Below are 24,625 nucleotides of genomic sequence, written 5' to 3' on the forward strand. Positions count from 1 at the left end.
AGATCGCGTCAGATGCACAGAAACGGATTACATACACTGCACACGGCAGGAGTTTCCTGCCGCTGCCGTAACTGTAGTAAATTAGCCCCCACTAGCAGCTTCACACAAACCGATTCTCTTACACAGTTGGGGAGGTCAGAACCCCGAAATCAGGGCTCCTGAGTCAGCTCGGCGGGTTCCTTTTGGAGGCTCTGAGGGGAGAGCACTTCTTTGCTTTTTTCAGCCTCTCCCGGTTGCCCGTATTGCTTGGCTTATAGCCCTTCCTTCTCCTTCGGGGCCCGGCCCCGCAGTGTCGGCCCGGCAGCAGGCGCGCTCTGCGCTAACCAGGCTCTTCGTGCTCACGAGCAGGGCCCGCCGGGGCGATCCCGGCTCACGACCCGCACCTGCCATCGCGTCTGCCGAGGCCGCTTTGCCCCATGAGGGAACATTCACAGGCTCTAGGGACTAGGGCTTTGCTATCTTTGGAGGCGAGCTTAGGCCCTCACGGCTTCTTTCCACACCGTGGCTGAGAATGCCTGCCTGCGCCGGGTCTCAGTAGTTACAGATGGCACAAGACTGGTTGTGCCGCATGACTGAGTCAGAAACCTAGAACTCCATGGTCTCATTCAAAAGTGTGTGACTTCGCAGCACTCTGTAATGCTTGGGAAGAGCTTCCCGGTGTCAGCTGGCAATCCCAGGAACAAGGTGGGACTGGACTTTGGTTAGAAATGACACCTGGAATGAGTGAGTCCTCCTCTGCCAGGTCTGGTTGGACCCCACCGGGAGGAGGCTGGCACTTGGTGGGTCTTGCCTTCCACGCCGGTGTGCACACTGGACGAACAGTCAGGACTGACGGTGAAGCAGAGGTGATACACAGGACAGATGCAGAGAGGGACAGACTTCATGACGGCAGATCATGCCCCAAGCCAAGGGTGGCCTGCTCTTGCTCAGAGCTTTCCAAAGGTGGATGTGCACAGTGGAGAACTTCGGCTGTCCGGGCAGAGCCCCAAGTTTGGATGGCTCCCCGGCAGGGATATGTGGGGAGGGAAGATGGTAGGTCCTGAATTACAGGATGATTATTTAAGGTTCTTTCAAACCCTGATGCCCCATGTGGCTACTGTGAATTTTACTTGGGGAAACTGAGTCCCAGTGAGGGATGTCACTTCTGGATTTATAAAGTTAGAATGAAATATTAAAACCTCTTCATTTCTGATCATCTTCAGATATGAATGCTCACTAATAACTAACTCAAGACAGTGAGAACCTACTTCTGAAAAGTGGAAGCTGAGTGAAGGAACCTCAGGTACCGGGAAACATTCATTTTGGCTGGGAAGGGAAGCAGGGGAGTGGAGCAGCTGCGTTGCTACTGAGCCCCCAGGCCTGTCAGAGGCTGCCTATGGGGGGGCTGAAGTTCAGGAAACCAGTCCAAATTTCATGTGAAATGACTTTAATGACGGTAGAACCTCTCAGACGTTCAAAATCCTAGACACAAAGCTCCTCTGAGAAGACAGCTTTTCCTGCTGACTCAGTTGATACCAGAAATAAGCAGTTGCCTCAGGACTTGTGTTTCCAAGGCAAAATCTTGACTATTTTTAATGAACATAAGAACCCAGGGAGCTAACACTACATTTCACAATCTCTGAGCACTGATCAATGTTCTTCTTAATCCTGTAGAATTTCTCCACATATTCAGAACGGCCTAAGAGCTCCACAAAATCTTCATCGTGCGTGATGACCAGAAGCTGGAAGTTACGCTGCTGTGAGCGACTCTTGATTATCCTGAAACAGTGTATTTAGAATGTTTTATTACTAGAGAGCACAGATAATCCTTTCCTTTATATAAAAAGCCACTGAGAACTTTGTCAGACACATGACACAATGTGATGAGCGGGGCCTCTGCCAGCCCTGGAGGAACCTGGAGAGGGGTCGGGGGGGATCTAGGCCTTCAAACCCGCCAAGTACAGGTGCGTGAAGTGATTCTTCACCGAGGTCTGGTAAGAATACATGATGTCGGTTCTTACAGAACACCAAGTTCTTCTTACTAAAACAGGTAGAAATGTTTTACTTAATTTTCCTTAATATCTGTGCTGTTCAATTTTAGGAGTCTGACTTATTCCTTTGGGGTTTTTGTGACCTGTTACTAATTCTCTCTGGGAGAAAAAAAGACCAACTACAGGCAAGGGAAATTACATTTGCAAGCCCCGCTGTCTTCTTAGGAGCTGGGGCTACTTAGAATTCTGCCACCGCCAGTCACTAGATGCATCATTAGTATGACACACAGGAGGCCTGAGTGGGTGTACTGGGAACATTTTTGCTCATTATCTCTATGCTGAGGTGACTAGCTAGGAGACTGAAATCAGACTATTTCTTTTAATCATTTATTTATCCCTGCTTGCAGCTGGATGCACTTAGGTTTCAAAAGTAGTAGCCCTTACGTGCTGGCCACACAAGACTACTGAGAGATGGCTGAGGAAGGGGTCCCCTCCCTGCTATCCTCTGCCAGAAAGACTATCTGGAGCCAGAGTACCCAAAGCAGCTTCTCTAGCTTGGAAAAAGTGCCTTTCCTCTGCCAGCACAGTCTTTCAGCAACGGGTGCCTGTCCCTGGAGCCTGGACCAAGGGCATGTGAATGTGGCAAAGGTGTGTGCAATTTTACTTTCTACTTAATCACTATTACACGTTGTGAGTAAGAGCCGTCATTCCTCACAGTGCTGGGGAGATGGGCCAAAATCCACTGTTAGCACCTACAACTGTCTGAGCAGGGCGCGCTGAGTCCTCTACGTGACATGTGGGTGCCGCTGGGGGTTTACAGAAAAACCAAACCAAGCCAGGAAACCCTTCGGTTTCCCTATGAACACACGCGGGGAGATGCAGGATGTGACTGGGACTGCGGTGCGGCACCTGGTTCTTTCTCAAGCAGCTGAACAATTACTATCAAAGGTAAAGCCTAAGTCTGCCACCAACCAGCTTCCCCAAGGAAGACACGTGTAGAGAGGGTTTTCACTAGTTTTTAAAGTGAGATAAGGAGTTCTATCGTAATCTGCCCCCAAACTGCAGATACTTACTCGACGAGAGCGTGTGCAAGAGACTCGATGTTTTCTCGGTCAAGATTCGTGGTTGGCTCATCCAAGGCAAGGATGCCACAGTTCAAGCAGAATGTCTCGGCCAAGGCCAGGCGAATGATGAGGGAGGCCAGTACCTGGAACAACGCACAGACCTTTTCCTCAGTCACTGTAAGGGAAGCAGGCAGAGCGGCCTAATGTCTGTGTCGGGGAAAGGAAGCAATGTCGTGGGCTCCCTGGCCTTAGGTAAATCGTTGCTCCTTTATCTGGGAGAGCCTGGCACTCTCACCAGACTCTTAAACTCTTCCAGAAGGTGAGCCATCAGGTACAGTATCTCCGCCTGTCATTGGCAGTGCAATGAAATGCTAGAAGCAATGGTGATCTCACTATCCCCAAAAATACACACAAATCTTGTCAGCTGTACTGAAACTTGAAGGCACAGGCTTGAATAGGAAATGCATTACCGTTTAAGTAGTAATCGGAGTAATAGTCTAACAGTGTGAAAAATTCAAGGCCTAATAATGAGATTAGAAAATGTGGACATATGACATCTTCCAGAGTTCCATACACACTTTTTCTGAGAAAAAGTCTCTGACACTTTGAGGCACTTTCTTGGTTCATAGAAACCCAATACTAAAACCCTCAGCTGCAGCTGAAGCCATCTGAAGGCAGAAGGGACACAGAATTAAGAGTGACAGAGCAGTCTAGGAAGTCTGAACTACTTGAGCGCGAGCTGTCAATACCCCGTACTCCAAACCCTGTGAGCAAAGGAGCATCAGAGAGAGAGCAGTTGACAGCTTCTCTCGGACGCCGAGGGCAGGCTGGCGGACTGCAGAGGTCGGGATCGCAGCCTGGCCCTTTGGGGAAAACCCTTCCTTCCTGTAGCTGAACCCGACTGTGGCTGCCACTTCCCCCAGCACGTACTCAGAGTCTACATGAAGTTCCTGGCCCGCCTCTACCAAACTATTAGTCTCTCTTCTTCCCCAACACCAAGGAAGCAATCATGCTAATTTTTATAATTTAGAGTATCTTTGAAAATTATTTTCTGAGCAAAGTAAATTTCCCAAAGTATTCTTAATCCAAAGGGACAGGTTTCAGACTCTATTTTCTTATTCATAATCACCACTGAAAATCACCAAAGCAAGTAGGAATACTGATTATAGATCACAAATTTGTCATTTTTGCAAACTAAGATTAAGATAATCTGTGTGCGCCTTAAATTGGTATGCACTGTCAGGGCTGACAACAAAATACACGCAGGACTGTCTTAGAGCACAAACTGAAAACTATGAAATACCTCAGACAATGTGAGCAGCCATTTCAAGAATTTTAAGATTTTAAGAAAACTGGGTATCCAGAAATGTTATCAAATATAATCTGCTTCTAATCTGAAAGGAGGAAGCTCAAGAATCCAGACCATTTTGGTTACAAACCTGCGCACGAAGGACCCCGCCTTGTTCCCAAGGATGCAGGTCCAATTTTCCTGACTCTTGAAAGCTTTATTCTTCTTTCTGATTTGCTTTGTGCGCCCTATCCCACACAGCCCATGCTGCCAGAGCCTCATGTGGAGGTAAGTGGCCTGGCCCAGCAGCTGAGAGGCGTGGGGGGGTGTGTAGAGGGGAGAGGCAGCTGCGGGTGTCATGGCTTCTGGTCTAGCGGACCCTTCTTTTAACATTTTTAAGCAATCTCTACACCCAAAATGGGGCTCAAACAACCCCAAGATCAAAGGTACATGGTCTAGCAACTGAGCCAGCCAGATGCCACTAGCAGACCTTTCTTTTAGAGGATCTACAGGCCCAAAGGCTAGGCTGAGGGGGGAGAGGGGCAGGAACTCAGTCCTGTGATGGGACTGCTTTCTCAATGAGAGTTTTGTATTTTAATGCCTCATCTGGCTCAACCTCGGATCTGGTTTGGGAATCCTGCATATCAGGGTTTCTAACGTCCCTCCCCCACCTTTCACTGCTCTGAAATCTGGATGTACTCTTGCAATTACAGTCGCTGGCACATAAAATAGTGTTATGTCTCATAACTGACGACACACTTTATTCCCATAAGGAATGTTACGGGACAATGATTGTTAGCTGCCTGTTCTGCATAAGGCCTATCACGTGAGAACGTTCCAGACCATCTCCTAAAGGACCACCTAATGGTGCAGGAAATGCTGGTTAGAACTGGAAGAGTGGAACGGGATAGCTGAGTCTGATCAACTCTATGTGGCAACAGAGAGTGCTGTGAGGAGCTTCTCACTATTCCCGGGCAGCCGTGGGGGCTTTCACGGCACCGACAGTAGTTTCTCCCTGTCAATTCTCTGTGCACAGGGGGCTCCCGAGGCTCTCGCGATACCTGCCTTTTGTCCAGCACTGCATCGCCCTCGCATGTCCAAGGCTGTGTCTCCCTTTAGCATCACCACGCGGTAGTTATAATTCCGCCTTTTATCAGAGGCTGATACATTTTCATCGGCATCAGACCGAATTTCTATGTATTCAATATCTGACACAAAAAGAAGATGATTTCAGAGGAACCTACACTCTGTAGCCTTTTGTCACTTGCAAATATTAAGTAAGCCTATGAAGCAACATGTGAAGCTGACATTACCATTCAAACCGGCTGAGAACGTTCGGGAGGCAAAGGCAACCCAGATGCCCCAACCCTCAGTCGCAGCTCTGCCTTTCTTAGTTCCCCTATTAAGAGTTTCCTCCTGCTGGTTTTCTTCTTATCGCCTTTCAGCTTATCCCTATCTCCATTTCAACAGAATCTATTAGGTCATCAGTTAAATATAATATGCACATAGCCAAATATGTAAGTCCTGTTAGGCTCTGGAATAGAAAACTTTGCATTTTTTTTCTAGCTACAAGATGTTGTCAAGATAAGAATTCTTAGAAAATCTCAAAGAGATGTTCAGAAAGGGGTCCAGGCGATAATGCTGGCGTGATGAGAGATCCTATGTGGCAAGAGCTAGGGACGGGGCTTTGGAAAAAGCATTCACGCACGGCCAACCATGTCAATTACCTTGTCCACGATAGGTACTTCGCCAAAGGTCACGAATAATTTTGTTGATTTCTTCCATTTTCATACTGTGAAATTTCATGATTGCTCTGGAAAAAGAAGCCACTGGTACTTAAAAGGAAAAATAATGTAATGGTAACAATTATATGTAATAGTATATTTTAAAAGTATATGAAATATACAATGTATATCATAATAAAAATAACATCTTAACAATCTCATGAAATTTTGGGTATTTCCAGTGATAAAAGCATCATGCAATAAGAGCTAGAAACAGTACCCGGAACTACAATACTGTTGTGGGGCTATTAATGAATGCAGCCAGGAATGCACCCAGGGCCCCTGAGTCCTGACCCTGCTCCAGTGTCACTGTGACAGGACAGATACCTCCTCAAAGAAGTATTTAAATGCTATGAAAATCTCAGAAAGTTTGGACAACTTTTTCTCAGGCTTACTGGAAGGACTGTAGCCACTGAGGCCTACCACGGACAGGAGGACCTGCTGAATAATGGATGGCAGTGAGTTAAAGACGGGAGGGGAGGTGCACAGGGTCCCCTGGTCTATGGGGACATAAGCGCAACTCTGAACTTCGGCCTTTTCACTCCTATTACTAGTAAGGTTTACCAAAAGTCTGCCACTTCAGGCACTTTAATTCCTCAGATGTGTGAGCTTTTCACAACCAGAAGGTACGGTTGAGAGAACAATTTAGAAGCTTCAGCTGAGATGAACCTCAAAACTTGTATTTCCCTTCCTAGTTGAGCTCTAAGAAATCCTAACTCCAAATATATGCATTAATTTCCAATTGGTCTGTGAGCCTCCCTACTCCCGCTCCACAACACACTTAAAAAACTAGTACTTTCTAAATAATAAAAAGAACGAAAGAAACGTTTGTCAAAACAAAAGTAGCCTGTTAAAAACTGACTTCACTCTTACTATAGTCACCTTTCATCAAAAAGCCCTTAAGTTCTTTGGAAATGGGTTTATGAACTAATAAATGTTATATCAGTGATAAAAAGGCAAACACCACTGCCATGACCATACAGAGGATGTGAGGCGGCCCTACTTCCATTTGCAAGCCTCTTATCTGATATATACAAAAAAGAAACTGAACGTAATGCTACTGGCTCTGCAGAATCATTTCATGATCTTCTGGTTCACCAGCAAGAGAGAAAGAAATGACTCAACATAAATACATTTTAAATATCAGATGAAGGATTTTGAAGTAATAAGACTGGAAAAAACCATATTGTGCTTGCTGGTGAGAATCCCGCAAGCCTCCATTTTCTAGTTCACACGTCTATCCCGGCCTGACATTTTACACTCCTTCAAAAGGACTGAGACAAATAAACAACAAAACCCCTCGAGAATGCTCTTGGGACCAATCAAGTAATCCATAGCTCTTCACACATTACAAGCCTGATTTTTCAAATATTTTTTTTTAAAAGGTCATCTTTCCATTCAACTTAAAGATCTTTCATAACGAACCTAAATAATATACCCACGGTGGAGAACAAATTCCATGCGCCCAAGGTGCACACACAGAGCCCCTGCCATGGGTTCCTCTTACAACAGAGGTGGTGCGTCCTCATCTGAGAGAGAGAGTACTGCAAGTAGCTCTTGTCCTGAGGGAGTCCTGAGGGAGATCTGGACTCCCAAAGGGGTGTGTCACACCAAGCTGATGCCTACTGCTGTTGGCCAGACCATAAGCTCATCTTTGTATCATCTCTCTCCAGTATGGAGTTTACCACCCCACCTGCAACAACAGGGGATGATTAAGATAACCAAACTACATCCACTCGAGGAATAATAGTGACATTAGTTGTTACTACTAATGACCATTTACCTGCTGTAAAGTATAATTACTGTAAGCAATTATGTCATTTAATCCTTAAAACACTGGGAGTTAGCTTTAGTTATCCCCATTTTACCATTAAGAGAACTGATACTTTAACAGAATTTTCTGAAAGAGAAACTGATCCCATTTATAATAGCATCAAAACCAATAACATACTTAGATCTAACCAAGGACGTCAGATATCTCTACTCTGAAAACTAAGACACTGATGAAAGAAATCAAAGACACATATAAATGAAAAAGTATCCCATGTTCATTGACTGGAAGAATTAATATTGTTAAAATACCAAAAGCCATCTACAGATTCAGTGCAATCCCTGTTAAGATCCCACTGGCATTTTTTACAGAATTAGAGAAAACATTCCTAAAATTTATAGGGAACCACAAAATACCCTGAATAGCCAAAGAAATCCCAAGAAAGAAGACCAAAAAGCAGGAGGCATCACACTTTGATTTCAAGGTACAGTCTTGAAAACGTTATGGCACTGGCATAAAAACAGACAAATTGATTGGGAGAACAGAATCTAGAGCCCAGAAACAAACCCAAATATAAGCAGTCCAACTAAAATTTGCCAAGGGAGCCAATACTCAATGGAGAAAAGGCCATCTCTTCCAATAAATGATGCTGGGATAAATGGATATTCACATGTAAAAGAATGAAACTGGATCCGTATGTTACAGCACTCATAAAAATCAACTCGAAATGGATTAAAGACTTACATATAAGACCTAAAACCATGAAACTCCTGGAAGAAAACATGGGAAATAAGTTCTTTGACATGATTTTTTTGGAAATCATACCTGAAGCAAAAGTAACAACAAACAAAAATAGGGGCACCTGGGTGGCTCAGTTAAGTGACATCTTGATTTCAGCTCAGGTCATGATCTCAGGGTCATAGGCTAGAGCCACACACTGGGCGCTCAGCAGGGAGTCTGCTTGTTATTCTCTCTCTTGCTCTCCCTCTACCCCTCTCCCTGTCCTGTTCTCTTTCTCAAATAAATCTTTATTAAAAAAAAAACACAAGTGGGACTACATCAAACTGAAAAGCTTCTGCACGGCAAAAGAAATCATAAATAAAATGAAGACAGTCTACAGAATGGTCAAAAATATTTGCAAACCATGTATCTAATAGAGGGGGATAATACCGAAAATATACAAAAAACTCAGGGGTGCCTGGCTGGCTCAGTCTGTTATATGTCTGCCTTCAGCTCAGGTCTTGATCCCAGGGTCCTGGGATAGAGACCCAGGTCAGGCTCCCTGTTCAGCAGTTGGCTACTTTTCACTTTCCCTCTACCCCTCCCCTCTGCTCATGTTCACTTGCTCTCGCTCTCTCAAATAAAGTTTTAAACACACACACACACACACACACACACACACACACACACACACAGAACTTCTTTAATTCAATAGCAAAAAAAAGGTGACTCTCGAACAACACAGAGGTTAGGAGTGCCAAGTCGCCAAAATTCATGTGTAACTTTGCCCTAAAACCTAACTACTAATAGCCTATTGTTGACTGGAAGAAGCCTTACCCATAACATAAACAATCCATTAACATATATTCTATATGTTATACGTATTACATACTAGAGTCTTACAATAAAGTAAGCTAGAGGAAAGAGAATGTTAGGAAAATTACAAGAGAAAATACATTTATGGTACTGGTCTTATTTACTGAAAAAGATACGCACATAAGTGGACCCACACAGTACAAACCCATGTTATTCAAGGGTCACCTGTAATCCAATTAAAAAATGGGCATAGGACCTGAACTGACATTTTCCCAAAGAAGATACATAGATGGCCAATTAAGTACATAAAAAGGCGTGTCACTAGTCATTAGGGAAATACATATTAAAACCACAATGAGATAATACTTCATACTTGATAGGATAGCCATCATCAGGGGCGCCTGGGTGGCTCAGGTCATGGGTCCCGGGATCGAGCCCCACGTTGGGCTCCCTGCTTGGCAGGGAGCCTGCTTCTCCCTCTCCCACTCCCCCTGCTTCTGTTCCCTGTCAGATAAATAAAATCTTAGAAAAAAAAAAAGAATAGGGGCACCTGGGTAGCACAGCAGCTAAGCATCTGCCTTCGGCTCAGGGCGTGATCCCGGCGTTATGGGATCGAGCCCCACATCAGGCTCCTCCGCTGGGAGCCTGCTTCTTCCTCTCCCACTCCCCCTGCTTGTGTTCCCTCTCTCGCTGGCTGTCTCTATCTCTGTCGAATAAATAAATAAAATCTTTAAAAAATAATAAAAAAAAAAAGAATAGCCATCATCAAAAAGACAAGAGATAATAAAAGTTGGCATGGATATGGAGAAAAGGGAACGCTTGTGCACTGTTAGCGGGACTGTAAACAAGTACAGCCATTATGGACAGCATTACGAAGGTTCCTAAAAAAAAAATTAAAAATAGAACTACCATATGATCTAGCAATTTCCACTTCTGGGAATATATCCAAAGGAGATGAAAACACTATGACAAAGAGGTATCTGCACCCCCATGTTCATAGCAGCATGAACAATAGCCATGACATGAAACAACCTAAGTGTCCATGGGCAGATAAAGATGTGAATACATTCAATGGATTATCATTCAGCCATTAAAAAAATGAGGAAATCCTACTATTTAGAACAATATGGAAGGACTTTGAAGGCATTACACTACGTGAAATAAGTCAGAGAAAGACAACATTGCATGATCTCACATATACGGGGATTTTAACAAAACAAAAACACCAAACTCACAGAAAAAAGGGATCAGATTTGCGGTCACCAGAGGTGGAGGATGGGAGGAAAGCGAATTGGGAGGAAGGTGGTCAGAGGCACAAATTTCCAGTTATAAGTATGTACTAGGGATGTAACGCACAGCATGATGACTACAGCTAACACTGCCACATGATACACAGGGAAGTTGTTAAGGGAATACATCCTAACAGTTGTCATCACAAGGAGAAATTTCTTTTCCTTTTCTATTTATTGTACCTATATGAGAAAATGGGTGTTAGCCGAACCCACTGTGCTAATCATTTTGCACTATATGTAAACCAAGCCATCACGCTGTACATCGTAATACAGTGACAGATATCAGTTATTTCTCAGTGACAGTGAAAAGAACAGGTCTCATGAAATTACCAACTTGGTCACAATTAGAGAAAAGTGGTTAGGATGTTAACAGCCCTTGATTATAATTCAAATTAAAAAGGCAGTCAAAATGCCATTTTGAAAGACACCAGGCTCAGATAGTTTTATGAGTAAATGTTAGCTCTAAAGTATATAAACTATTACACAGCAAGGAGAGATATGAGGGGAAAAAAAAGGAAAAAAGTACAGGCCTAATTATTTTGCTTATGAATACAGATACAAATATTCTAAATAATATCAAATTTAGTGGTAAAGCATTAAAAAGACCAAGTAATATCATGGTATCAGTAGTATCATGACAAGTAGCATTTATCCCAAGGAAGCAAGACTAGTACAACAGGAAAGATAATTAAAGATAACTCACTGCATTAACAGATTAAAGAAGAAAAAGATTACCTCAGTAATTGTCTAAGTATTTGATATAAACACTGAGTTTTGATAAAATATTCAGAAAGTGAAAAACAGAAGAAATTTTTTTAATTTGACAAAATGACTATCAGATATCCACAGCAAGCATCAAATTTAATGTTAAAATAGAAAGGAATACTTCCGAAGAACAAGAGAAAGATGCCTCTTCTCATGGCTACTCTACAATAACGTCCTAGAGTTTCCTAACAATTCAGTAAGACACGAAAAATGAAGAATAAATGAAAGAAAAACTTGTCATTGTTTCTAAAGACAGATATAGTTATGCACTTAGTAAATCAAAGAAATCAACTGAAGAACTATTAAGACTAATAAGGTAGTCAGAAATAAAGAATTATTAGTATTATTATGTAGTAAGCAAAATCCAATAGGAAACCTAATTGAAAAGAGGATCCTATTCAGAGTGGTAATAAAAATTATGAAATACCTAGGAAGAAATCCAACAAAATGGTAATGGATCTAGAGGGAAAAGCTATAAAAGCTATAAAACCTTACTAAAGAACAACCCTTATAAAAAAAAAAAAAAGAACTGATTGGGTAGGAGGAACTTACTATTGAGTGCAAAATGGGAGATTTAATATTGCAAAGAAGTCCATTCACCCCCAAGTAATCCATTAAATACAATCCAAATAGAACTCCCAGTAAGAGTTTAAAAAAAAAAAAAAAAAAAAAGACATCCACAAGGTGACTCTAAAGTTAGTATCTAAGACATAAGGTAAAAGAATAAAAGTACTGGGACAGGAATCAAGATGAAATAAATCCCCCCAAAATAGAGAACTTTTAGCTTATAACTGATATTTACCATCAACGGGAAAAGTTTCAATAGTGTTAGAAAGAAGGGAAAATTACATCTCTATTCTTATTTCTTTTACTTTTTTAAAGATTCATTTATATTCGAGAGCTCTCGAGAGCACACGTGTATACACACACACACACAAGCATGCACAATCAGGGGGAGGGGCAGAGGGAGAGAAACTCAAGCAGACTCCAGGCTGAGCATGGAGCCCCACACGGGGCTTGATCTCATGACCCTGAGATTATGACCTGAGCTGAAATCAAGAGTCAGACGCTCAACTGACTGAGCCACCCAGGTGCCCCATACATCACCATCTTTATTAAACCTCAAAATCCAATGAATTAAAGGATTAAAAGTTAAATAAAACTCAGAATTATTAATAATTATAAATAAATAATAAATAAATAAATAGAACTATCAGTTTTATAATCTTAGGACTGGAAAGCTTTTCTAAAGGAGAAGCCGTAAATAAGACCTAAATATTTGCCTACCTAAAAATTAAAAGTCACAAAAAATATCATGAAGTTAAAGGTCAAAGGACAAACTGGGAATACTACTTGCAATGTATGAGAAAAGGACTACCACCAAAAATCTATTAAAAAAAAAAAAGTGGTACAACTCACTAAGAAAACAATAACCTAACAGAAAAACTGGTAAAGAGATACGAACAATTCTCAGAGAAGAAATACAAATAGCCAACATATGAAATGACGTTTAACCTCACTAGCAAACAAGGAAATGTAAATTCAAGTGAGAACAGTTTTTGTGCAATGGATTGGCAAAAATTAAAAAGGTTGATGATATGAAATGCAGTCATGGAGAAGTGGGTACTTTCGCACACTACTGGTGGAAACACAAATTTTATGTTTTGGGAAGGCATTTTGGCACTAACAAGTTAAAAATGTACATACCCTCTGTCCCAGTAACTCTGTTTCTAAGAAGCTATCTTTCTGGTCTACCTGCCCAAGTACGCAAAGACTTAGGTTGTAGCATTATCTATAGTATCAAACATTTAAAAATTTCCTAATATGTCCACCGGTGGTTAAATCAAGCAGGTAACATCCATTTCATAGAATATTACGCAGCCATTAAAAATAATGACGTACTTACATATATACAAAAGTTCTTCATCACATATTCAGGGACAAAACAGAAAAATACCTACAGTGTGATACTATTTACATAAAACAAAGACCTATTCATGTGTACATAACATGCAAAAAGCACTGTGAGGGAAATGACAATGTCATCATTGTAATAATATTTAAGTGCTCAATAAATTCTAGTCATTGTCATGGAAATGAACCCAAGTCTAATATGAACTGTTTTCTGTTAATTTACATAGTAATGGACAACAGGGAAGCATAACTATCTGTAATACAACGCTAACTGGTACAAGTGGTACAAACATCATGGAGTAGAAATGAAGGAGAAATGACATAATTTGGGAAGGGCTTCAACAAGGTAATATTCCACAGAGAAGAGCGAGCACAGGAAAATGTGAGGTGTCTTAAGGAAACAAAACGGTTCAGTTTGGTTAGAACATAGTGAATAGAGAGAGAAGAAATGGGAAAGACCAGACATGGAAAGTGTTTCTTAATATTACAAGTGAATAGAGACCACCACCTTTAGGAAAATTAACCTGGTAAAACTATTAATGGGTGGGAAGGGACAGTACAGTGCACAGCCCTCTGGGAGCTGACACAGGCCCAAAGATTAACTTCACAACACACCTTGTAGTCCCTGGACTTTACAGGTAATGAACATTAAAGAATGGCCTTGAAAATTCCTGACGCGTAGTAAAGTATCACTCTGCTCAAAGACATGCATTTCACAGACTGGAAACTGTTGTGGGCAGTGGTCATCTGAGTAGTTGCACCAGCCCCACCATGTGCCTGGAGTGTGTATGTCACTCAGTTTCATTTATCTTCACTCTTGTGAAGTAGTATGTTTTGTGAGAAGTGACTCCCAAAAGAAAGTGAAAAGGTCCAAGATCTAAGACAGTCGTGACTTATAAATTAGTCTTCTATTTAGATACTCTTTTGCATGTGAAAGATATCCTTAAAATCTCAGTAATAGGGACGCCTGGGTGGTTCAGCTGGTTAAGGGTCTGCCTTCAGCTCAGGTCATGATCCCAGGGTCCTGGGATCGAGGCCGGCATCGGGCTCCCTGCTCGGCGGGGAACCTGCTTCTCCCTCTGCCTGCCGCTCCCCCTGCTTGTGCTCTCTCTCTCTCTCTCTGACAAATAAATAAAATCTTAAAAAAAATTTTTTTGGTAATAATCAGTTGCATTTTAAGAGGACAAATGATGGCTTTAGTGGTATTTATATTTTGATGCTCATCAAAGTCTTAAAATGTGATCCTCCCACGCGATGAGGGCTTAACACATCATCCAAACCCATAGAACGTACGACACCAAGAGTGAACAAAACGTAAGCTACAGATCTGGGGTGATGTGCTGAGGGATGGTGACGGCGGGGGTGGGGAGGAGGCTATGGTTGTGGCACAAGAGATGGGGGGGTCATGGCAAATCTGTACTTTCTACTTTGTTTCGCTATGGACCTAAAACGGCTCTAAAATAGTGTAATTTAAAAAAAAGAGAGAGAGAGATCTGTGCCAGCAGAGCACGTGGGCTGTCTCCATCCATGTCCCTTCATCCTTTACATGCCAGGCTGACTGTACTGTCCTTCAGCAATGAGATAATTATCCATTTTGTTCTAAGTTATCCAGCCGCCACCCACACTCCCCCCGCCCCCACTCCTGGACCTTTAATAAAAAGCTTCTGCAAGGCTGAGTTGCTGTCTTCCTAAATATACACGGGTTCCAGCTCGATGTCAAAAATGAAGCTTATCAGACCTCCCCAGGACAGTAGTTCAGAGTTTTTGCTGCTTCTCTGAGTCCATTTTTAAAATAATTTTGGGACCCAGCCATTAGCAGAGAACTGAACACCTGAAAAGGAGTCACTCCAGAGGTTTCTAAAGGGTTGGAAAAACATCACCAAAATAGACCAAAACCTTACCTGTCAGCAAAAGACCTTTCCAATTCTTACCTCTTTCATTATTTAAACCATAACAATCCTGAGAAAGAAAACCACCATTCTGCAAAATTTGAAGCGATGCTCAAATTCCGAAGAGCACACAGAATAGCAAGTGGAAGTGGATTCCCCCCTAGGTCTCAACTATTTCACTGAATAAAACATTAAATAAAAGGGGCAAATACATGTGTCTTATTAATAAAAAAAAATTAGCTTAGAATTATGATAAAACTCCCAAGTTAGTAAAAATTTACCAAGTTGGAAAAAAGCAGTAAGAAAGATTATACTTGCACAAGACATTTTCCAACATTATTCTCAGTCTTGTAGTAAAAGTATACCAAATTTTGAGGTCTCTAAGTTGCTAAAACAAATGGGCTATGACGACTGCTATTCGAGACCACCCCGCATACTCTTCCCTACCGCTCTAGTACTTACACCGTGAAAACTTCCGGTCTCCCCAGATTTAGGTGGGCGGGAGCATTCTCCTACGAGGAGTGACTGAGTGTCACGTTCTACTGAGCATCATGTCCCAAACTAACGGGGACTTTCACTACTTAGCAAAACTCAAAATCTGTCATACCAAACTGAAGTTGTACATTTAAAAGAAAAATCACCTCTTTTTCTAGATGAAATCCTTAAACACTATTAAACTCGTTTCCTAAAACCCTTAAATCTACTGAACTAATTTCCTTTCACCACGCTCTTAAATACCAGTTTTCAAATTCAGACAGTGGTTCAACTACTGCTGAAAGACAAACAGTCGGTTAAAGAAATCTGCAGGGAGTGAGAAATGCCACCAGCTATGTTCTGGTCTTGTGACCTCCCTGCCCGATGCTAGTGAGGCTGCTCACGCGGCCCTGTACGGTACTCACGGTGAGGGCAAGAATGGTGGCTGTGAGGCGAGCCCTGGAGCAAGCCCTCATCCCTAAGCTCTCCTCCAGCACAAGGAGCCAGGCTCTGAAGACACAGAGCCGGCTGCAAGGGCTGCAAAACAATAAAAGTTACATGTTTTCACCGAGTTTCAGAAGTGTGACTTCACGTGCAACATTCTGTATTTGGGGGGAAACGATAGTGGAAAACTTGGGGCACAGGACAGAACACTGTACTCTAGTATATTCAAAACATCATGGGCCGCCTGGGTGGCTCAACTGGTTAAGCATCTGCCTTCGGATCAGTCGTGGTCCTGGGGTCCTGGGGTCCTGGGATCGAGCCCAGCATTGGGCTCCCTGCTCAGCAGGGGCAGGGAGTCGGCTTCTCCTTCTGCCCCCCACCCCCGTCATGTCCTTTCCCTCCCTTGCGCTCTCTCTCAAAATCTTTAAAAAAAATCATTTAATTGATGCCTTCTTTTTAAAGGGGCAAGGGGTAATATATTCTAAATGGTGTAGTTTTCTTCCCTTCTCATCTAGTATGAGTATCTCTGACCACTGGCAAGCTTAAAATTGGTGATGTTTTTAGATGATTACTAATAACAGATGGTAATCGGCTTTTCTTGAAAATGCACTGCTAATTTCCTGTGTTACCCTAAATAGAAAGCTGAATGCAACAATTACACTGATTGCATGCTTCATTCTAAGAGGTGAAACAATGAGGGAAATTTTGGACCTTTCTTCTAGGTGAGAAGGCAAATTTAAGGCTCACAATATGAACCTTAAGGCGGCCACCGTTTGCCAGCACAAGCCCAACAAAGACTCAATTTTGGGGAAATCTGTACCACTTCTTTTCTTCTCATTTAGAAGAATCCATCTGATTACCAGATAACAGAACTCAGTAAACAGCCTGGCTTTGTTCCTTAGGCAAGCCTAAATTGCTGGAAAGCACCTCTGTACCTCCCCGCCCCCACAAGCTCCTCCTGACTGGCCCCATCAAGCCCCCTCACACACCCTCACTCTGCTCAGTGTGATGGCTCTGGCACTGAGGCACTTTCTCTACTGAAGTGCCCTTTGTTCGTTATTCAAGGCCAAGGTCAAATACAGACTGTGGAGTACCTACCATGGGCTCTCCTACTGGACCGTTAGTTTGCAGTATGGATGGGGTATGGTATTCTTGTCTTCCCATAGCCCGGCAAGAAAACAACTAACAGGGATTTTTGAATGAACATGTGCCTGAAAGAGGGAATCCCTTCCCTTCCTGCTGTCAAGGCGTCTTGGGGTGTACAGGGATAGGGAGAGGGCTCCTACGTGTAGTTTTCTATGTAGTTAACATATGAAACCCCGAGTCTGCAGGTCAATGTACTATGAGGAGGAGTTACCTTGTAGCAGAATACATACAAGTAAAATTTAAAAGAAGACCAACCTACCTACCTTGGCCCCAGTCCCCTCTGCCTAGCACCCCACTTTTCAGCTCCCCTTCACAGAACTTCTCGTAAGAATTCTCTCTACTCACTGTTTTCACTTCTTACCCCCCCCCCCCCGTTCTCTCCTCATCCAACTCCAAAGCCTCAGTTCAAACCATGCCACTGAGATTGCTCTTCAAACTCATTAACACTTCCATTTGTTAAATTCAAGGGCCACTCTGAGTCCTCATCTCATCTGACCTCTAAATAACACTAGATTCTTGAAATAGCTTTCTTCACTCAGTTCTCAAGGTATCACACCTTTTACATGTTTCTCCTTACTTCATCAGCTACTTCATCAGATTTGTAAATATCTTGAGTCTTGGGACCCTTCCCTTCTCCATCTACAGTTGTGTCATGTAATCTCACTCTGTGACTTTAAATACTACATATATTCCCAAATTTATACCTTACTCCTCAATTCTAGATTATAATCCAACTGCTTGAAGTGCCTACAGGTGCCTTAAACTGTCTAAAACAAAACTCTAGCTTTTCCCTTCCCAAATCCTGCCATTTCAGGGAATGCCAATTTGCTCCCCCAACATCCTGTTGCTCAAGTAAAAATATGTAGGAGCAATCTCTGATTCTGTTGTTTCCTTTTCCTCCCCTACATTCAATTCAGAAGCAAGGCCAGTCACCTCCATATTCAAAACAAATCTTGAGTCCGTCCACTTCTCTTCATTTCCACTGCTACCTCCCTAGTCCAGTCCACCATCATTTCTTGGATTATGACAAGTCTCTTCACTGGTCTCCTTCTTTCTACTCATGCCCCTCTATGATCCATTCTCCAAACAGGAGTCAGTGCAGTTTCTTCAAACTATCAATCAGATTATATTACTTCCTGCTTCAAACCCTCCAGGGACTTCCTATCATACAGAGAATAATATTGAACTGTTTCCTAAGGCTACAAGGGCACCACATACTCTGGAACCATCTATCTCTGACCTCATTCCCCTGCTCACTATATTCTAGCCATGCTTCCTTTCTTAGTCCTTGAACCCCTCCTGTTCAAACTGGTCTTAGGGTCTATGCATCGGCTGGTCTCTCCACCTGGAAGGCTTGCATCTCTCCTTCCTATATGTTGCTCCCTGTCATCAATCAGGTCCCAGCTTAAATGCCACATGCTCAGAGAAGATTCTGCCTCAGAAAAGGCTTAAAATAGCCCCTCAATTACTCTCATCACCGAAGTTAACTTTCACCAGGTAATCCTGGACAGTCTTCTTAATCTTTTTGATAAATACTTGACCTTTACAGGATAGATGAAAGAATTCAATTAGATTATGGCTAACAAACAGGAGGTATTCAATCAATATTAACACCCCCTCTGTACAGCTCCCACCCTTGAAAAATTTAGTCTCAAATAATGTTTAAATAGAAACAGAAACCTATATTTTATCAGTAAAATTTCCTTAGTACTAGTAAGGAATAGAGAGCTTAAGAATTTATATTAAAGAATGGAACATGACAAAGAAAGCTGGACTACATGGCCTCTGAGTTTCCCTTGTAACTTTGACTCTATAGTGACGACTATAATTGACCTAAAAAAAAAAAAGAAAAAGAAAAAGAAAAAGAAAAAAGAAATAAGATTTCCATCTTATAGATAAGGAAACTGAACCCCAGGGCATTTAAACAATTTGTTAAATGTCAATAGTGAGAATTTCAATTCAAGTAATCTCCAGAGAAAATACTTTTAACCATGTATTACAGATTTTTGAGGCTTCAAAAAGGTAGAACTTACCAACTTTTACAAAAACATTTCCCGCTTTGTAAGAACTCATTTTTATTTTTTCATGACAACCAATATAAATTATCCTACTCTATACAGTAAGTTTTTAATGACAGAATCTCTTTTGATTCTTGTCTCTTGAAATAAACTTGCCTTACTAGGACTGGGTCTCCTACTCCTTGCTGCTCAAAATATGTTTGCCAAGTTTATTGGGTACACAGCATCTATTGCAGAAGAACTAAAAAAAATAAAAAGCCTCTTAGAGGCATATATGAGATAAATGGAAGGACTAAAAAGAATTATGAAAGGCAAAAAGGGGGGGGGAGACAGTATCTGTATGTATAGTCTACTGGGTAAGGATTCTTTAATAATGTCTCGCTAATGCTCTTGTTTCAAAACCTTATATTTCAACACTTTCAACTCCTGGGTCTAAGAACTAGGAAAGTTTTCAACCTTCACAAAGGTTAAAAAACAAGAGCTTCTCACTTGGTGCACACACAGATTTCCATGAGCCAGGAAGCTCTGTAATGTTAACTTATTCACTATGAACCAGGACAGAAGAAGTGTCCATGGAATAACCCCGTAAGAATAATTTTGGAACTCTAACTTATTCCAAAATCTTGGTAGTATTAATTTTACAAAATTAATTACAAAAATCGTAGTAGTATTGATTTTTAAAAAATGACTAACATAATGGGTTCATTCAGTTTTCATAGTAAATGGAACAAACTTGTCTTAAAATATTATGAGCTTCCCCAAACTTGTATATTCCAAAGTTATGGCTAGGTGATTCTGGGGCCACCTTTATTTTCATCATTGACTAAAATAATCCTCATAGTAAAAGCAGGGTCCCTCCTGCCCTCCTGAGCCCCGTGGTCTGAATGCCACTGCCGAGGCTGGTCTGCTGAGTATGCACCTCCTGACCGGAAGAAAACTTAAAAGTAAGAACCTGCCTATCTAGTTCTCTTAGCACCGAGGAGGAGATTTTCCTTTTCAGAAAACAACAAACGAAACCTAAGGTAACTGGTAATTCTGACACAAATGCCTAGAAACATGATAAAGATTTTTAACAAAAAAGTATTTTAGATTCATAGTTGAGTTAATAAGAAATAAAGGAAAATCCCTGTGTGATGGGAAAGAAGGACTGAAAACCAGCATGATCAGGGTGTGATCTGATACTGCAGCTAAATTTGCTTATTATTTTCGTGAACTTAGGGTTGGGTACTATCAACCACGACAGAACACGAGGCACAGGGCCCACGAGAGGCACGGAGTTAGAACTGACTCTCAACATAAGGGGGAGACTCCTGAAGAGCCGTATCATCAACCTTCAATGAGAAAATGGAAAAGTAGTTAAGATGACTATTCAAAGTCCTGAGCAAATGGCTCACATGGATGGGTTTAAGGTTCAGTGTTTTATTACCAATGTAGCTCAGGAACTCCCAAACTGAAAAATTAAAAACTAGACCCAGGGCACTGGAGCTCCGAGCAGATCAAATCCAAAATAGCTACGTGGAAGGACACTCACACAGAAAGGTTACAAGGGAGTCTCACAGAAAAACAAAAAAGCATCACAAAAGATAAAGTCAGAATTAAGCATTGCATAAAACAAAATAATTCAGCAGGGGTTAGAACTAGCACAAACAATAGCAAGAAACGGACTCCTATGAAATACAAAAATGATAACGTAAGAGCATAAAATATGAATATTTAAAATGAGTACAGACATGTGAGAAATTAAAATACTAAGGACAAAATATGAAAAAACAATTTATGAAAAAACAAAACCAAAATAGAACTTACAGAAATGAGAAGTTTTTAAAAAAGGCAACTGTTAATAGGCAGGATGAACAGCTGCTAAAGACCTAGAAAATATTTATGAGGAAGCTGACTAGTTTATTACCAGTACATGCATTCCTATGGAGGAAGGAATGAGAAGGTTTATTTATGTCTAATGAGAAATGAAGGAAAGAGAATAAAGAGAATTGAGGAAAGGATAATATCTAAAGAGATAATACATGAGAATTTCCCAAAAGTGATGAAAGCTATCAATCCTCAGATCAATAAATAGTACTTACACAGAAGAACTGAAAACAGACCTAACTCTAGACACACCCACAAAAACTGCAGAATAATAAGGACAAAGAAAAATCTTAGGAGAACCAGAGAACAAAGGCATAGTATTACCTCCAAAGGGATACTCAGAATGATTTCTCAACAACAGTAGAGGCCAGGAAAAAAATGGAATATTTTCAAAGTGCTAAAAGGAAAAAACAAAACCAAACAAAATAAACCCTCTCAATCTAGAATTCTATGCCTAGCTAAACTATCAAGATTGAGAGCAAAGACTCTTCCATGACTGAAAGAAAATTCACTACTAATAATCCTACACTAAAAAAACTAGTAAGGGTTTTACCTTGGGGGGGAGAAAAAAGGGAAGCAAAACCTAAAGAAACAAAGAGTAGGATTTTTAAAAAATTGGTAAACACAAGGGTTTATCCAAATAAGCACTGAGGATGAAAGCACTGCAGTAGTAATTATTACTAATTCGAGATGATATAAGAACACTGCGAAACAAAATACTAGACAATAGAAACACAGCAGACAACATCAGCTGTATTCAGGAAGAAGATCCAACAATTCACAGTAGAGCCATGGTTTTTAAACTTCGATGTGCATTAGAATCACCAAGAAATTTTGTTAAAACACTGCCTGCCGGGCCTTGTCCCCCAATATTTCTGATCCAACAGTCTAGTAGAATGGAGGCTGAGAATTTGCATTTCTAACAAGTTACAAGGTGATGCAGGTAATGTTACTCCAGGACCACTTTGAGAACACATTTGATTTTAAGTCAAATATACATATTAAATATTTAGGGGGCGTGCACTTGAGTGGCTCAGTTGGTTAAGTGGCCGACTCTTGATTTCAGCTCAGGTCATGGTCTCAGGGCTGTGAAACTGAGCCCCGCGTCTGGCTCTGCGCCTGGTGTGGAGCCTGCTTGAGATTCTCTCTCTCTTCCTCTCCCCACTCCTCCCTTTCTCAACAACAACAAAAGTAAATACCCAAATAATTAAAGAAGACTATATCATTTATAACCCAAATAAGGGGAAAAGGAGGAATAAAAAACAATAAATCAATCCCACAGAAGGCAGATAAGTTGGAAAAAAGGGGGACAGAACTAAATAAAACTCTATTATCAATTAAAATGAATTTAGTTAAATGTGGCAGCACATGAAAATGATCATTAAAATGATCAGACTGAATAAAAAAACAAAATTCTGCTCTTTGTTGAATATATCATAGGTTGTAGTAATTAAGACATCTCAGTAACGGCAAAGAGTTAGAAAGAGTGACCAGTGACACAGACCAGAAAACCCAAAACCAACCTGCACACACAGGGACTTCTGATACATAACGGGAATGACGCCGTGGATCGTTAAGAAAAGGATTAGCTACTCGATAGAGTCAGGATGGCTGCTTATCAAGGGAAAAATGAAACTGGATTCCCACCTCACAATGTATATAAAATTCAATTTAGGATTAAATACTTAAATGTAAAAAGCAAAACCAAAACTTTTTTAGAAGAAAAAACAGCAGTAGGAAAGGATTTCTTAAGAAACAAAAAGAGCTAGTTAGGCAAAATTTGTAAATTCAACTACCTTAAAATCAAATCTGTTCATTAAAAGACACTGTAAGAAAGTGGAAAGATAAACATAAAATGCCTGAGAAGATATTTATAACACATGTCACTAAAAAAGAATTAAGATGCAGAAGAGATAAAGAACACAGGCAGATCAGTACTACCACCAGTAAGACATTAAAAATGGGTGAAAGACACAAACGCTTCAAAGAGGAAAAACAAGATTAAATATGAAAAGATGTTTAGCATCATTAGAAATCAGGGGACGGCCAATGAAGGCCACAGTGGTTTACCACTGTACACCCACCAGATTCACAAAAATTAAGAAACTGACAAAATCAGTGTCAGAGGATGCATCAGAGAAAACCCTCACATCTGGCTAGCAGTACAGATTAGTAAAACTACCTTGGAAGACAATTTAACATTATTTTGTGAAATTGAGTGCAAAAAGTTTTACTTGTACATATACCCTAGAGAATCTCTTACACCTTTGCTCCAGAAAACCTCACAAGAATGTTCCTAGCAGCAAAGGTTATATTAGTAAAGACCATATACCATACAGTGTGGTATATTCCCAGGACAGAATTCTGTACATCAGTGAAATGAATGAACTATAGCTCTAAACAACATGAGCATATAAAAACAAAACAAAAAAGGCAATTCCTACAAGAATATACAGAATACTGTTTTTAAGAGCTCAAAAAATAAAAGAAAACCTTACATATGTATGATACACACGCACGTGTGTGTGTGTGTGTATATATATATATATATTTTTGAAGCACAGAAAGCAAAAATCTAGGTCGGCGGTTGCAGGAGTGGCTGTAGGGGTGACAGAGGCTGAGAGGAGGAGGAGGAGCATCTACGTGGACCCCAGTTAGCGACAATGGAAGAGTTCTTGGAACGGCTCTGTAGGATGTATCAGGAATACTCCTTAACATGCTGTAAAACTTAACTTCACAACTTAAGCATGCATGTGTGTGTATACACACACATACATATTTTCCCATTCTTTGATATATATTAACTGTATTTAAAAAATAAAAAAAAATTTTTAAAAAGGAAAATATGACTAAAATAAGCTAGCTGATACGACTGCAGTGGGAACCAAATCCCCAGTCCAATACTCACTGATCAAGGGTCTTATAATAAATGTCCAGATCCTTGTTCACAAGCTCTGTTGTTCTCATCACAATCATCATTTCTCTGTACTTTTCCTCCGCATCCCGAAATTGAGGTTCTCGAAGTTCTCTCTTAAAATGAATAATTTCTTCCTCATAACCTTTCTGTCGCCCTATTGCCAAACTGTGATTTCTTTTTATATTGTCTATTTTTTCTTCCAACTTCTGATGTTCACTATAAAAGGTAAACATGACAATTAAGGACCATTTTTAGTTTTTAGCAGCCTGAAGTGGAAAAGCCAGATCTCTCTAGATATATAATAAATCCCTCCTTGCTTTTGATTTAAGGCTTTAATACTAAAGAAAAATTTCTTGCTGCCTAAATCTCTGAAGCCTCCAGGTTTCTGAACAGCTGATTTCTGCATGAACAGGAGCTCTCAGGACACATGAACACTGAACAAGGTCCTCACTTTTAGACACGAACCTAAAAAAAGTACTCTTGGCGA

At 41.0% G+C, this 24,625-nt stretch overlaps 1 protein-coding gene across 3 annotated transcripts in view; it reads right to left on the bottom strand.

The window, feature by feature from the left end:
• Positions 1-1,409: 1,409 nt before the first annotated feature.
• Positions 1,410-24,625, bottom strand: part of RAD50 (RAD50 double strand break repair protein) — a 127,654-nt gene continuing 104,438 nt past the window's right edge. For 2 of the 3 annotated variants that reach the window (XM_087862289.1, XM_045794733.2), the window contains 5 exons: positions 24,130-24,354; positions 6,050-6,135; positions 5,388-5,530; positions 3,044-3,177; positions 1,410-1,758 (listed from right to left, as the gene is read on the bottom strand). In XM_087862289.1, coding sequence (XP_087718415.1) covers positions 1,572-1,758; positions 3,044-3,177; positions 5,388-5,530; positions 6,050-6,135; positions 24,130-24,354 — 775 coding nt within the window. In that variant the 3' untranslated portion in view covers positions 1,410-1,571. Of the gene's footprint in view, positions 1,759-3,043; positions 3,178-5,387; positions 5,531-6,049; positions 6,136-7,613; positions 7,800-24,129; positions 24,355-24,625 lie in introns of those variants that run through there. The other variant, XM_087862290.1, reaches the window with a different exon arrangement.

This window comes from Ursus americanus, chromosome 5 (assembly GCF_024610735.1).
Source record: "Ursus americanus isolate L20-20 chromosome 5, mUrsAme1.1.p, whole genome shotgun sequence".
Taxonomy (NCBI): Eukaryota; Metazoa; Chordata; class Mammalia; order Carnivora; family Ursidae; genus Ursus; species Ursus americanus.